Genomic DNA, 14,128 nt, shown 5'->3' on the forward strand with positions numbered 1-14,128 from the left:
CTGTGCTCTTCAAATTTTTCTGTACCCTCTTTATGGTAATTTTGTCATTGTTTCATTGTGTTCTTATCGCCCATTTGCTTCATTAATGGTAGTTTGAAGGGTGTCTACCAATCTAATAAATATGGCTAATGGGATATGGTAAATTAGCTATTACTTGGATAAATTAGCTTGATCCTTTTCCTCCATTTTTATCCCTGTGCTATTTTAGTTAAAATATTTACTGCTGATTTCACAGTTCATTTCCTGAAGTGAAACTTCTGTGAACCCTATGAAACTTCCAAAATACATTACTTCTGAATGCGTGATTCAATCTTTGATATCCCCCAACAGTAGTCCCACGGTTCCTAACTTCTCTGTTTAGGCAACATAATCCTTTATTGTTTTTTTCCCTGTTCCCTGTTATCAATTCTTTCATGTTTGGTTCTCTTGACAGTATATCAGTCTTTAACTTCAAAAAGCACTTCATCAGCAACAATCTTTTTTATTCTTTTCCGCATGATTTAAAACCTAAAATTTTTCCATTAGTTTTCAGAGTATTGTTATCCAACCTCAATGCATTTTCTTGCAAGTACTATGCTGATACATATGCTTTACTATTGTTTTCTGAATGTATTCATAGTAATGTTTACTCTGAATTTAAAATTAACCATACTAACCTATGCATTGTACTAAAAATAAAATTGCAGTTTATGGGTACATTCGTACAAAAGGAAATAAATATTTTAATTGCACTAGTCATGCCTGTTAATGGCAAAATGCAAATTTTAAAAGATAAAGATCATTTGCACCATTGATATTTTTCTATCTTGGACTCTGAAGCTTGATTACACTTCTGGGTCTGCTGGCTCTGAAACTCCACTTCACAAAAGAGTATTTTAATAATTTCCATGTGTGACTTATAAAGGCTATCATGTTAAATGTTTTTTTAACATACTCTAATGATACTGTTCTAGCGATCTGTATAATTTTAATTGTGCAAGTTGATCACCTTTAAAGTGTAAACTAATCTGTTCATGTTAGTTGCTGTTCTTTGAGAAGGGAGAGAGTGAAATTGACAGATGGAGAGAGGTGGGAGTGTGATCGATTTGGTCGAATCATGCAGATTGGGGTCAAACCATCTGCGTGATTCAATGCTCTTGAGCTGATAGGAGAAAAATGTGCCAGATTCATAGAGTTGCACACTTCAGTTCTGTTTCCCAGCTACATTCTATTCACCACCCAATTCACACACCAACCATCCCCCTCCATACACAGACATACCTGCCTACAAAGGCTGTACCTCAGCAGTTCAGTCTCAGCCACAGAAATCTATTGTTACTGAAATCAGTGCTCTATAGAAATTAGTAGTATTTACGACTGAATCAAATCATCACACTCAATGAGTTTGACATTAAAACCAAGCCTCAAAGATATAAGAGAGAGAGATATGCCAAGTGAAACATACGGATTTGTATTGAAGGCCTGATGTCACTGAGATACGTAGTCTAGATCACAGTCATGGAACTTCCTATTGATTCCAAGCTGGGAGCTGCTTTCAACTGCTGGCAATTCTTGAGGTGCTGACTTGGGCCATCTCCAGGTTTGAGCCAATTCCTGAGGTACCAGGTCTACAACTCACTCTGGATCTGGAAATGAATTAGAGCTAACCACTTTAGATCAGCTACAACTGACTTCAAACTGGTTACCATCACCCAAAATTAAGTCTTATCCAGACACACCACTAGATCCTTGATGCTTTCCCTGAGTTCTTTACTCCTTTGTATAAAAACATAGATAAAAGTTTAGCTGTAAGTTATAATTAAGCTATATTAAAGAGGGCCATGCTGTGGTGAAGAAAATCGGAGATGGAGGATTGGAGGTGCAGAGCTGTAGATTTAGAGGAGGTTGCATAGATAGAGAGAGGCAAATCATCATTTTTAGTTCCTTTGTCTAAATAATGAGAATTTTAACTCGTATAATTAAAACTTATAAAAGCAAGTTGCTTTAAATTGGACTGAGAAAATTGGTATTCTGTCATTCAACAATGCAACTAATGCCATGATACGCTCTCAAGTAATGTTATTACTCAAGATTAATTTCTTAAATTATTTTACATTTCTATATTATAGCCATCATCTTGGTATCAACAAAGCAAATCAAAAGGCTTTATTTAAATGCACTGTGGCTCAAAATTTGCTTCATCTCATTGAAGTTCTATGGGAGATTTACTAGTTTAAATCCACAATTAAATACTGCTTTTGTCCTCAAATTCATGATTAAAATCAGTTGCTTTGTTGCTTGTTACCTCTCTGTAGCATAGATAAGATATTCTCTCAGGATTACTATTACTGATCTCACTTCCAAGATGATCTGACATCCAGCTCTATCCAGCAGTTTTTCTTTATGCCCTGTACTTAGATTGTATATCCTTCAGTGCAATTCATCCTATGTACAGTGAATACTGATTTCTGCGTGTAAAATCCATCTGCATTTCTCCTTGCTTCTGAAAGGCAGCCTTTTGCATGCTCAAGTTAAGTGAGACTACGTAAGACCATCAAGCTGATTTGCTCACTGTATAGTATGTGTATAGGCAAAATTATCTAGGTGTTGAATTTTAAACCATTTTCACATTTCTTAACACCTTAAACACTTCCTTCAAATTTACTCTTTTGGTTGTTGGAATCCTAAACTTAAGGAATTTACAAACTGAGGTCCATTTCAAATTTCTGTAAGCTACTTGTCGGCTTGACACAGTTAGGTAGGAAATGAAGCACAGCATGGAGTGACAAAGGCTACCCGGAACCAGACTGGTATTAATGCAATTGGACAACCGGCTGAGGACAAATAATTGGTGAGGAAAAGGCCATAAAGTGAACTTTGCTTTCAGATTCCTTCTGTCACAAGCACACCTCAGCTGCCTGCTGAAGCATGGCAAATCTCCTACTGCTTCACACCTCATCTATTGGGCATGTGGTACTTGTAAATTGGCAAGTCCTCATTCCAGCTATATAAAGGTTCATAGATAAAATGTGACATCACCTACTGTTCTCGGTTCAGTTCTTTAGACTATGTACATTATTATGTAGAAGATGTAATATGATAAACACTGTTGCCAACATATGCTGAAAATTGCAAGCATAGTTTTAGAGCTCTGCCAGCATCCAGCATCAATCCTTCACAGCAGTATTTTCTCTGCAGAACCTTGTGAAAACATTCTTGGATTGCACATGATAACTGATTTATAAACATTTATATGCTGTAATTTCTTAATCAAGAGGAAAACATTGATAGATGTGAAATCTATTATGAATTTAAGTTAGTTTTATATCAAAACATTTAACAATATGTCTTTAATACCATAGTATGTATAAATGCAAAACAAATTTAGCATTGGCTCTTTTATATATGCTGAGCTCTATGCATATACGTATTTCTTTCACCAGGTCCGAGATCAAGAATTCCCTTACCGGCGCAACTTGGCACGGGTTATAGTGAATGTAGCTGATGCCAATGACCACACTCCATACTTCACTAGTGCTGTGTATGAAGGTTCCGTTTTTGAATCCGCTGCTCTTGGCTCTGCAGTTCTGCAGGTTACAGCTCTGGACAAAGATAAAGGTCAAAACGCAGAATTACTGTACAGTATTGAAGCAGGTGAGTGTGAATGCAAAGAAATAGTGCTTCTCGGGAGAAAATATGCATTATGATTGATATCCTGAATTGATTTTCCTCATATGTCAAGTATCAGAGCTATTAAATTGTGCAAAAATAATAAACATGATTAAATGCAACAAGTTGTGTCTGCCACCTGCTATTCAGAGAATTCCCAAGGAACTGTAATGTTATTTCTTACATGATAAATTTTCGCTTCATTCTAGCACCAGATTGACTTGAAAAATATTTACTATTTAATTAACGCATGAGATAATTCTTTAATTCAGATTTATGATCTATGAGAGAAATCTGTTTCTTTGAATACGCATTATACAAAACTAATGTCTTTTTGTAGCCTATCCTGGTTTCCAGTAAATTCGCTAAAAAATTGAGTTTATTTTTAATCTGTGCCCCTAGTTCATAGATAAGTTTATAATTAGCTTAGAGTTACCTTGCAGCCTGTTTGGTAATCTGTTTTGCAGCCTGTTTGGTAGTGTGTTTTGCAGCCTGTTTGGTAGTGCGTTTTGCAGCCTGTTTGGTAGTGCGTTTTGCAGCCTGTTTGGTAGTGCGTTTTGCAGCCTGTTTGGTAGTGTGTTTTGCAGCCTGTTTGGTAGTGCGTTTTGCAGCCTGTTTGGTAGTGCGTTTTGCAGCCTGTTTGGTAGTGCGTTTTGCAGCCTGTTTGGTAATCTGTTTTGCAGCCTGTTTGGTAGTGCGCTTTGCAGCCTGTTTGGTAGGGCGCTTTGCAGCCTGTTTGGTAGTGCGTTTTGCAGCCTGTTTGGTAGTGCGTTTTGCAGCCTGTTTGGTAGTGCGTTTTGCAGCCTGTTTGGTAGTGCGTTTTGCAGCCTGTTTGGTAGTGCGTTTTGCAGCCTGTTTGGTAATCTGTTTTGCAGCCTGTTTGGTAGTGTGTTTTGCAGCCTGTTTGGTAGTGCGCTTTGCAGCCTGTTTGGTAGTGCGCTTTGCAGCCTGTTTGGTAGTGTGTTTTGCAGCCTGTTTGGTAGTGCGTTTTGCAGCCTGTTTGGTAGTGCGTTTTGCAGCCTGTTTGGTAGTGCGTTTTGCAGCCTGTTTGGTAGTGTGTTTTGCAGCCTGTTTGGTAGTGTGTTTTGCAGCCTGTTTGGTAGTGCGCTTTGCAGCCTGTTTGGTAGTGCGTTTTGCAGCCTGTTTGGTAGTGTGTTTTGCAGCCTGTTTGGTAGTGCGTTTTGCAGCCTGTTTGGTAGTGCGTTTTGCAGCCTGTTTGGTAATCTGTTTTGCAGCCTGTTTGGTAGTGTGTTTTGCAGCCTGTTTGGTAGTGCGTTTTGCAGCCTGTTTGGTAGTGTGTTTTGCAGCCTGTTTGGTAGTGTGTTTTGCAGCCTGTTTGGTAGTGTGTTTTGCAGCCTGTTTGGTAGTGCGTTTTGCAGCCTGTTTGGTAGTGCGTTTTGCAGCCTGTTTGGTAGTGCGTTTTGCAGCCTGTTTGGTAGTGCGTTTTGCAGCCTGTTTGGTAGTGCGTTTTGCAGCCTGTTTGGTAGTGCGTTTTGCAGCCTGTTTGGTAGTGCGTTTTGCAGCCTGTTTGGTAGTGCGTTTTGCAGCCTGTTTGGTAATCTGTTTTGCAGCCTGTTTGGTAGTGCGTTTTGCAGCCTGTTTGGTAGTGCGTTTTGCAGCCTGTTTGGTAGTGCGTTTTGCAGCCTGTTTGGTAGTGCGTTTTGCAGCCTGTTTGGTAGTGCGTTTTGCAGCCTGTTTGGTAGTGCGTTTTGCAGCCTGTTTGGTAGTGCGTTTTGCAGCCTGTTTGGTAGTGCGTTTTGCAGCCTGTTTGGTAATCTGTTTTGCAGCCTGTTTGGTAGTGCGTTTTGCAGCCTGTTTGGTAGTGCGTTTTGCAGCCTGTTTGGTAATCTGTTTTGCAGCCTGTTTGGTAGTGTGTTTTGCAGCCTGTTTGGTAGTGCGTTTTGCAGCCTGTTTGGTAATCTGTTTTGCAGCCTGTTTGGTAGTGTGTTTTGCAGCCTGTTTGGTAGTGCGTTTTGCAGCCTGTTTGGTAGTGCGTTTTGCAGCCTGTTTGGTAGTGCGTTTTGCAGCCTGTTTGGTAGTGCGTTTTGCAGCCTGTTTGGTAGTGTGTTTTGCAGCCTGTTTGGTAGTGTGTTTTGCAGCCTGTTTGGTAGTGTGTTTTGCAGCCTGTTTGGTAGTGCGTTTTGCAGCCTGTTTGGTAATCTGTTTTGCAGCCTGTTTGGTAGTGTGTTTTGCAGCCTGTTTGGTAGTGCGTTTTGCAGCCTGTTTGGTAGTGCGTTTTGCAGCCTGTTTGGTAGTGCGTTTTGCAGCCTGTTTGGTAATCTGTTTTGCAGCCTGTTTGGTAGTGCGCTTTGCAGCCTGTTTGGTAGTGCGCTTTGCAGCCTGTTTGGTAGTGCGCTTTGCAGCCTGTTTGGTAGTGTGTTTTGCAGCCTGTTTGGTAGTGCGTTTTGCAGCCTGTTTGGTAGTGCGTTTTGCAGCCTGTTTGGTAGTGCGTTTTGCAGCCTGTTTGGTAGTGCGTTTTGCAGCCTGTTTGGTAGTGTGTTTTGCAGCCTGTTTGGTAGTGCGTTTTGCAGCCTGTTTGGTAGTGCGCTTTGCAGCCTGTTTGGTAGTGCGTTTTGCAGCCTGTTTGGTAGTGTGTTTTGCAGCCTGTTTGGTAGTGCGTTTTGCAGCCTGTTTGGTAATCTGTTTTGCAGCCTGTTTGGTAGTGCGCTTTGCAGCCTGTTTGGTAGTGCGTTTTGCAGCCTGTTTGGTAGTGCGCTTTGCAGCCTGTTTGGTAGTGCGTTTTGCAGCCTGTTTGGTAGTGCGTTTTGCAGCCTGTTTGGTAGTGCGCTTTGCAGCCTGTTTGGTAGTGCGTTTTGCAGCCTGTTTGGTAGTGTGTTTTGCAGCCTGTTTGGTAGTGCGTTTTGCAGCCTGTTTGGTAGTGTGTTTTGCAGCCTGTTTGGTAGTGCGTTTTGCAGCCTGTTTGGTAGTGCGTTTTGCAGCCTGTTTGGTAATCTGTTTTGCAGCCTGTTTGGTAATCTGTTTTGCAGCCTGTTTGGTAGTGTGTTTTGCAGCCTGTTTGGTAGTGCGTTTTGCAGCCTGTTTGGTAGTGCGTTTTGCAGCCTGTTTGGTAGTGCGTTTTGCAGCCTGTTTGGTAGTGCGTTTTGCAGCCTGTTTGGTAGTGCGTTTTGCAGCCTGTTTGGTAGTGCGTTTTGCAGCCTGTTTGGTAGTGCGTTTTGCAGCCTGTTTGGTAATCTGTTTTGCAGCCTGTTTGGTAGTGTGTTTTGCAGCCTGTTTGGTAGTGCGTTTTGCAGCCTGTTTGGTAATCTGTTTTGCAGCCTGTTTGGTAGTGTGTTTTGCAGCCTGTTTGGTAGTGCGTTTTGCAGCCTGTTTGGTAGTGCGTTTTGCAGCCTGTTTGGTAGTGCGTTTTGCAGCCTGTTTGGTAGTGCGTTTTGCAGCCTGTTTGGTAGTGCGTTTTGCAGCCTGTTTGGTAGTGCGTTTTGCAGCCTGTTTGGTAGTGCGTTTTGCAGCCTGTTTGGTAGTGCGTTTTGCAGCCTGTTTGGTAGTGCGTTTTGCAGCCTGTTTGGTAGTGTGTTTTGCAGCCTGTTTGGTAGTGCGTTTTGCAGCCTGTTTGGTAGTGCGTTTTGCAGCCTGTTTGGTAGTGCGTTTTGCAGCCTGTTTGGTAGTGTGTTTTGCAGCCTGTTTGGTAGTGCGCTTTGCAGCCTGTTTGGTAATCTGTTTTGCGTCCTGTACTGCAACTGCCAGAAGACAGCAGAGTATTCCTATAAATTCAAAAGCTTAAGGTCATGACACCTAAGATGAGGCCCACAGGTGGTGGAATATTTAATTTTGAAGTATACAGGAGTCTAGTGTTAGAATCACATGAGTATCTCAGAGGATTACAGGACTGGACAAATAGTCAAGAATGTACTGGAATAGTCAAGTTTAGTGGCAATGAAATTTAAATAAAGCTTCTATCAGATGGTGACCTGAGTCAGAAATGGAGTCAGGCGATATTAAGGATGTAGAATATGTTATTCTGGTGCCCATAGGAATAGTATCCAAATGTCCAATCCACTATCATCACCCTTTGCATACACATTGCTAATTCAACATGGAATTCAGTTGGATAGTCAAACTTGATTCTTCTTTAACTAATCCATTCTAACTGCTCCTCATGAACGCAGATCTCTCCAAGTGAAAGTTAATTTTGTTTTTCACAATGATTTTAATTGTATTCCTATCAGTTGATTTATGATCATTGGCCAGTAGTTATTAGGTTTAACAATTGTTTTGTTTTTTGAACTGTCAGTCCTCTGGCATGGCACCCAAATGAAAAGAGAGTAAAAGGGTTGTGTTCGATTTCTTCTGACTCTATCCAAGTGTTTAGGGATACATCCCTTTAGGCGGGGTGCCATTGTGGAACAAATCTATTTTGGTTCTGTTTTTTTTTATCCTGTCAAGTATACTATATACTCATCCCACTTCTGAGCAGAAATATTAACTTCATCCCTCCCTGGTGAAGATCGATCAAAAGTCTTTAAATTATAATTACTGATCCACAAGGCGGTTTCTGTTTTTTTGCCCCTAATGGGTTGCAGTCCTCCTTTAATTATTCTCATTTTACTTTTTATTTTAGTAGAGGATATTGATCCTTCCTTTTATTGTATGTGTCAAACTTTTTGCTCTTTGTAATCCTTCCATCCTTTAGCAACTTTGGTTTGCAAGTGGAATTGGAAGTGGCACGGTAGATTAGGGCCCATGGTTGAAACTCTCCCAAGGATGATGGGTTTGTAGATTTTTTAAATCAGTCCAAATAATAATACAGTGGATTTGGGTTAATCGAGCAGCCACTAATTTGGGGCAACTCATACCAGACAATACTAATCGAGAAAAAAGCTGGCATGCCCTTCAGTTATTTGGGACACTAAGCCATTTAATTGGTACTGGAGACAATTGCCAAAGTTTTGAACTAGTGTCAGTCGTGTGTACTTGTGTGGCTGTTAGGCACTACACCATGCTTAGAACAAACCGTTTTTAAATAATGTTAGTTGCATATGTTTATGTTCTAAAGCAGTGAATTTGTCACTGATAGTTGGTGAGAAATAAGCAGTAAGACAATTCAGAACCGTTTTGCTCACTATGGTTTCAGGCATTGAGGCTTGGAGAGGCCAGAAACATTAGAGAGTGAAAATGAAACAATTTCACATGAATTTGAAGGTATCAACAATCATCATGCATGTTACAATGAAAAGGATGGTTTGGAAGACACAATCATCAAAAGCATTGTCTGAAAGCAGTCCATTACATGCACTAGGTGTCTGCACTGACCTTGTTCATTTGCAGTCAATCAAATGAGTATGGCAGTGTAAACTGGATGAATTCCTCTGTTGATAATTATTGGGAACTACAGTTTTATTGTGCTGTGGTAGTATTGTTAGTGTTCTTCTAATCTGCTTGGTATTTCATTTAAGTACTTAATTTGTTACTCAGTTATGTGGTAGTTTGTCCTTTTTATACCGTTTTTAAACTATTTCCACGAAACTTTGGCTAATTGGGATGGCTGCTTAATTGGGCTGTGTACTGGTCCCAATGTGTTCCAATTAACAGGAATCCACCATATTTGAAATGTATATTTAAATATATTTTCTTTTGAAGGATGGCCAAAATGACTTGCATTATTAAAATAAGATAGCAGTTTTAATTTAGTATTCTGTATGTGTTCTGTTAATATCTCAAAATCAGCATGCATTTTTAATATTGCAAACGTTTTTGTGTTTCAGGCAACAATGAGAATACCTTTAAGATCGAACCAGTTTTGGGGATTATCAGTGTTTCAAAAGAACTTGATCTCACCCACCTTGGCCACTATGTTCTGAATGTTAAAGCGATCGATCAGGGAGTACCACCCCTTTTTACAACTGCAACTGTACGTATCACTGTGAGTTTCTCAGACAATGCTCAGCCCCAGTTCCATCAGAAAGAATACATGGTTGAAGTAAATGAAAATGCCAGTGTTGGTACCTCAGTGATTATGATCACAGCAGTGAGTCAATCAACCGTAGTTTATGAAATAAAAACTGGAAATTTGGAGAGCATTTTCGCCATAAACCCTTATTCAGGGGTCATTAGTGTTCAGAGAGAGCTTGATTATGAGCACGTTCCTTCATATCAGCTGATTGTGCAAGCAACCAACATGGCAGGAATGTCCTCAAATGTAACAGTCCTCATTCATGTTGTCGATCAAAATGACAATCCTCCAGTCTTCCTACATTCGCAGTATTCAGGTAGCATTAGTGAGGCTGCTCCACCCAAAAGTGCTGTTTTAATTTCAGCGAGCAATCCTCTTGTTATAAAGGCTACTGATGCTGATTGCAATCAGAATGCATTGCTTGTCTATCAGATTGTTGAATCCACAGCAAAAACATACTTTTCAGTTGATTCCAGCACAGGGGCGATCAGAACCATTGCCAACCTTGACCACGAAACAATTCCGATTTTCCATTTCCAAGTGCACGTCAGAGACAGTGGAAGTCCACAGCTCACGGCTGACTCTCCAGTTGATGTTACCATTCATGTGACCGATGTCAATGACTCTCCCCCAGAGTTTAGCCAGCATGTTTATGAATCTGTTCTCCTCCTGCCAACCTATAGTGGTGTCGAGGTTCTCATGATGTCAGCTACAGACCCTGACTTTGAAATAATATCAGAATTAACTTATACACTATTGGATGGAAATGCAGAAAATTGTTTTTCAATTGACCCAAGAAGTGGAATAATCACTGTAAGGAATCAAACCCTTACTGAAGAACTCTATCACCTTACTGTTCGTGTGTCTGACGGAAAATTCAGCAGCACAGCATTGGTAAAGATAAAAGTGAAATTTGCTATTGACAGTGGTCTTCGGTTCACTCAAAGTTTATATTCAGCTTCTATCTTGGAGAACAGCACAGAGACAAAGAAAGTAGCTGTGGTAAATGCTGTGGGGAACCGGCTTAATGAGCCATTGAAATACAGAATATTGAATCCTGGTGACAAGTTTACAATTAAATCTACTTCAGGAATAGTGCAAACAATGCCCGTGTCATTTGACAGGGAAGAACAAGAGCTGTATGAATTAGTGGTGGAAGCAAGTCGTGAGGATGATCCCTGGTGTGTTGCACGAGTAGTCATTAGAGTTCAGGTTGAAGATATTAATGATAATCCACCAGTATTTGTTGGTCTTCCTTATTATGCTGCAGTTCAAGTTGATGCAGAGCCAGGAGCACGTATATATCATGTCAGTGCCATGGATCGTGACAAGGGCAAAAATGGAGAGGTAACTTACTTCCTCAGAGAAGAACATGGTCATTTTGAGATTGACAGGTATACTGGTGTTGTTACATTAAAGGAACCTTTTGAATTTGATTTATCCAATGTTGAATATAACATCATGGTCATTGCAACAGATGGTGGTTCTCCTTCTCTCTCCACTCAAGTAGAACTGTCTATTACAGTGGTTAATAAAGCAATGCCTGTCTTTGCAAAGCCATTTTATGTAAAAACAGTAAAAGAAGACTTACAGCTACACACCCCTATCCTCAGCGTCAATGCAACTAGTCCTGAAGGTCAGAGCCTAATATATACAATTACTGATGGAAATCCTCTAAACCAGTTTAATATAAATTTTTACACAGGAGTGATTAGTGTCATTCGTCCTCTTGATTATGAAACTAAGTCCAGCTATAAAATGACTGTGAAAGCGACAGATTCTCTCACAGGCGCTCGAGCAGAAGTGACCGTGGATATATCAGTAGAAGACGTTAATGATAACCCTCCAATTTTTGAAAGAGCTGTATATGAAGCAACCCTTTCTGAATCTTCAATGGTCGGAACATCTGTGTTGCAGGTTATTGCTGCAGATGTAGATTCTGAAAACAGTAGGTTAGTGCGCTATCAGATTGTTCAAGACCATTTAAACAGTACGGATTACTTCCATATAGACAGCACAAGTGGGCTGATTCTAACATCTCGCATGTTGGACTATGAGTTAATTCAGGAATACAATTTTATAGCAAGAGCAACTGACAATGGCATCCCACCCATGAGCAGTGATGTTTCTGTGACGGTTTATGTAACTGATATGAATGACAACCCGCCAGTTTTCAACCGGCTTCTCTACGAGTCCTACGTGAATGAACTTGCCCCACGTGGTCACTTTGTAACTTGTGTGCAGGCATCCGATGCCGATAGCTCTGACGCTGACAGGTTAGAGTACAGCATTCTGTCTGGCAATGACCACATGAATTTTGTCATGAACAACAAGAGAGGTATCATTACGCTCTCCAATCATCGGAAGCAAAGAATGGATCCTGTGTATAACTTGAATGTCTCTGTGTCTGACGGCATTTTTACCAGCACTGCTCAAGTGCACATCAGGGTGCTTGGTGCCAATTTATACAGTCCAGTCTTTTCAAGCAATCTTTATGTGGTGGAAATGAGAGAAAACTCTGCCATTGGGAGTAAGGTTGCACAGGCAGTTGCTACTGATGGTGATTCTGGAGACTATGGAAATATTAACTATCGTATAGTGAATGACTTTGCAAAAGATCGGTTCTCTATTGATTCTTCAGGGATGATTATTATAACAGAAAAGCTAAACAGAGAACTTCCTTTGGAGAGTAACATCGATATCATGGTAATGGCTGTTGATGGTGGTGGTAGATCTGCCTTCTGCACAGTGAGGGTCATACTGGTGGATGACAATGACAATGCTCCTCAATTCATGGCCCTAGAATACAGAACAAGTGTCAAGGCTGATGTGGCTAAAGGGTCGTTGATCACCCAAGTTGAGGCTTTTGATCCAGATGAAGGAGCAAATGCTAAAATCTTATATTCATTGTACAGTGAAGATTCGGACTATGTAACAAATGCAATAGACATTGACCAGGAAACGGGGTGGATTGTGACTAAGGGAAGTTTTGACCATTTGAAGAATACGATTCTCTCATTTTTTGTGAAAGCCTCAGATGGAGGTGTCCCTGCGAGGAATGTTCTGGTTCCTGTATACTTTCACGTGCTTCCTCCTGAGACAGCCCTCCCAGCCTTTCTGCAGCATCAGTATTCATTCCTGCTGCCAGAAGATGCCCCCATAGGGAGCACAGTTGGCACAATCCAGGTTTTGCCCCGTCAGACTGTTCTCTTCAATACAATTAATGGTGGATTATCAAAAAACAACCAAGATGCAGTATTTGTTATAGATTCACATACTGGGGTGTTAAAATTGGACAAGAAACTTGATTATGAAATAAATCCGTTCTACGAGTTTTTGGTTACAGTCACTGTTCATAATGGAAGAACTGACATCATTTTGACAACAATTATCACAATTGAAATTGGGGATTTGAATGACAACAAGCCTGTTTTTCAGACTAATCCCTATGAGGCTATTATAATGGAAGGAATGCCTATAGGAACCAAAGTGATCCAAGTCCAAGCAGTTGATGAAGATTCGGGAACCAATGGACAAGTTACATATAGTATTTTGCAAACTACTCAACTGGATCTCAAAGACATTATGAATGTATTTGCTATCGACCCCAACAATGGCTGGATTAGGACACTTAAAGATCTAGACCATGAAAAGCAACCAGCCTACACCTTCACTGTGGTAGCTTTGGACCATGGTGAGATTGTATCCCTGTCCTCAACAGCAATAGTTCAAGTAACTGTCACAGATATAAATGACAATTCTCCAAATTTTCTGAATGAGATATACCGAGGATCAGTGAGAGAAAGTGACTCACCTGGTGAGGTTGTGGCAGTCCTCAGCACAAGAGATGACGACACATCTGAAATCAACCGTCAAGTTAGCTATCATATTACAGGTAAGTCCCAAATACATTAAAGTCCTTACATTTCAAACAGCACAGAATGAATAATTAATGGAGTTTGTCAAATGAAGCACATGTTGGTGTATGATAGCAAAGTTGACAGCTCACTGATTATGGGGAAAAATCTTTAACTAGTCAATAAGTAAATTCCTGTGCTATCTATGTATTAGATAATTTTGGACATATCCTATAATTAAAGTTTGCAATATAGTGTTGTTATTTAAAATTTCATTATTCACTAGATGAATATTTTATATCTGTTTAGTCTTATGGTTACCTAATAAATTATAGTTTTGCTCAGATGAGCTAATCAACTACCAAATTTAGATTTAGCAAAATTGTTACTTTTAAGTTGGTTATACAAATATTTTATTTGATGCATATATTACTTGAAATCCATATAGTTTAATAAAACTAATATTAGGATTTCATTCCAAAATATTTTTCTGGGAGTTCTAAAACAAGAGATGATGCTATATGATTCACTTAGTGCAGGGAACAAAATAGCGATGAATTACGAGAATGGATGGGTCATTTGACCTCTCAAGCCTCCACCAACATTTAGTAGGATCAAGGCTGATGTAATTGTACCATCAAGTCTAGATTCCATTCTAGCCAAATTCCCTTTCACTCCCATGCTTATCAGGAAACTAGATTATACTGTCTTTGAG

General features: G+C 40.1%; 1 protein-coding gene across 1 annotated transcript in view; it reads left to right on the top strand.

The window, feature by feature from the left end:
* The window catches only part of fat3a (FAT atypical cadherin 3a), a 570,475-nt gene that overhangs the window by 419,088 nt on the left and 137,259 nt on the right, over nt 1–14,128 (top strand). The window contains exons 11-12 of the mRNA XM_059964604.1: nt 3,423–3,633; nt 9,369–13,451. Of these exons, the coding sequence (XP_059820587.1) occupies nt 3,423–3,633; nt 9,369–13,451 (4,294 nt within the window). The remainder of the gene's footprint in view (nt 1–3,422; nt 3,634–9,368; nt 13,452–14,128) is intronic.

Source organism: Hypanus sabinus, chromosome 3 (assembly GCF_030144855.1).
Source record: "Hypanus sabinus isolate sHypSab1 chromosome 3, sHypSab1.hap1, whole genome shotgun sequence".
Lineage (NCBI taxonomy): Eukaryota > Metazoa > Chordata > Chondrichthyes > Myliobatiformes > Dasyatidae > Hypanus > Hypanus sabinus.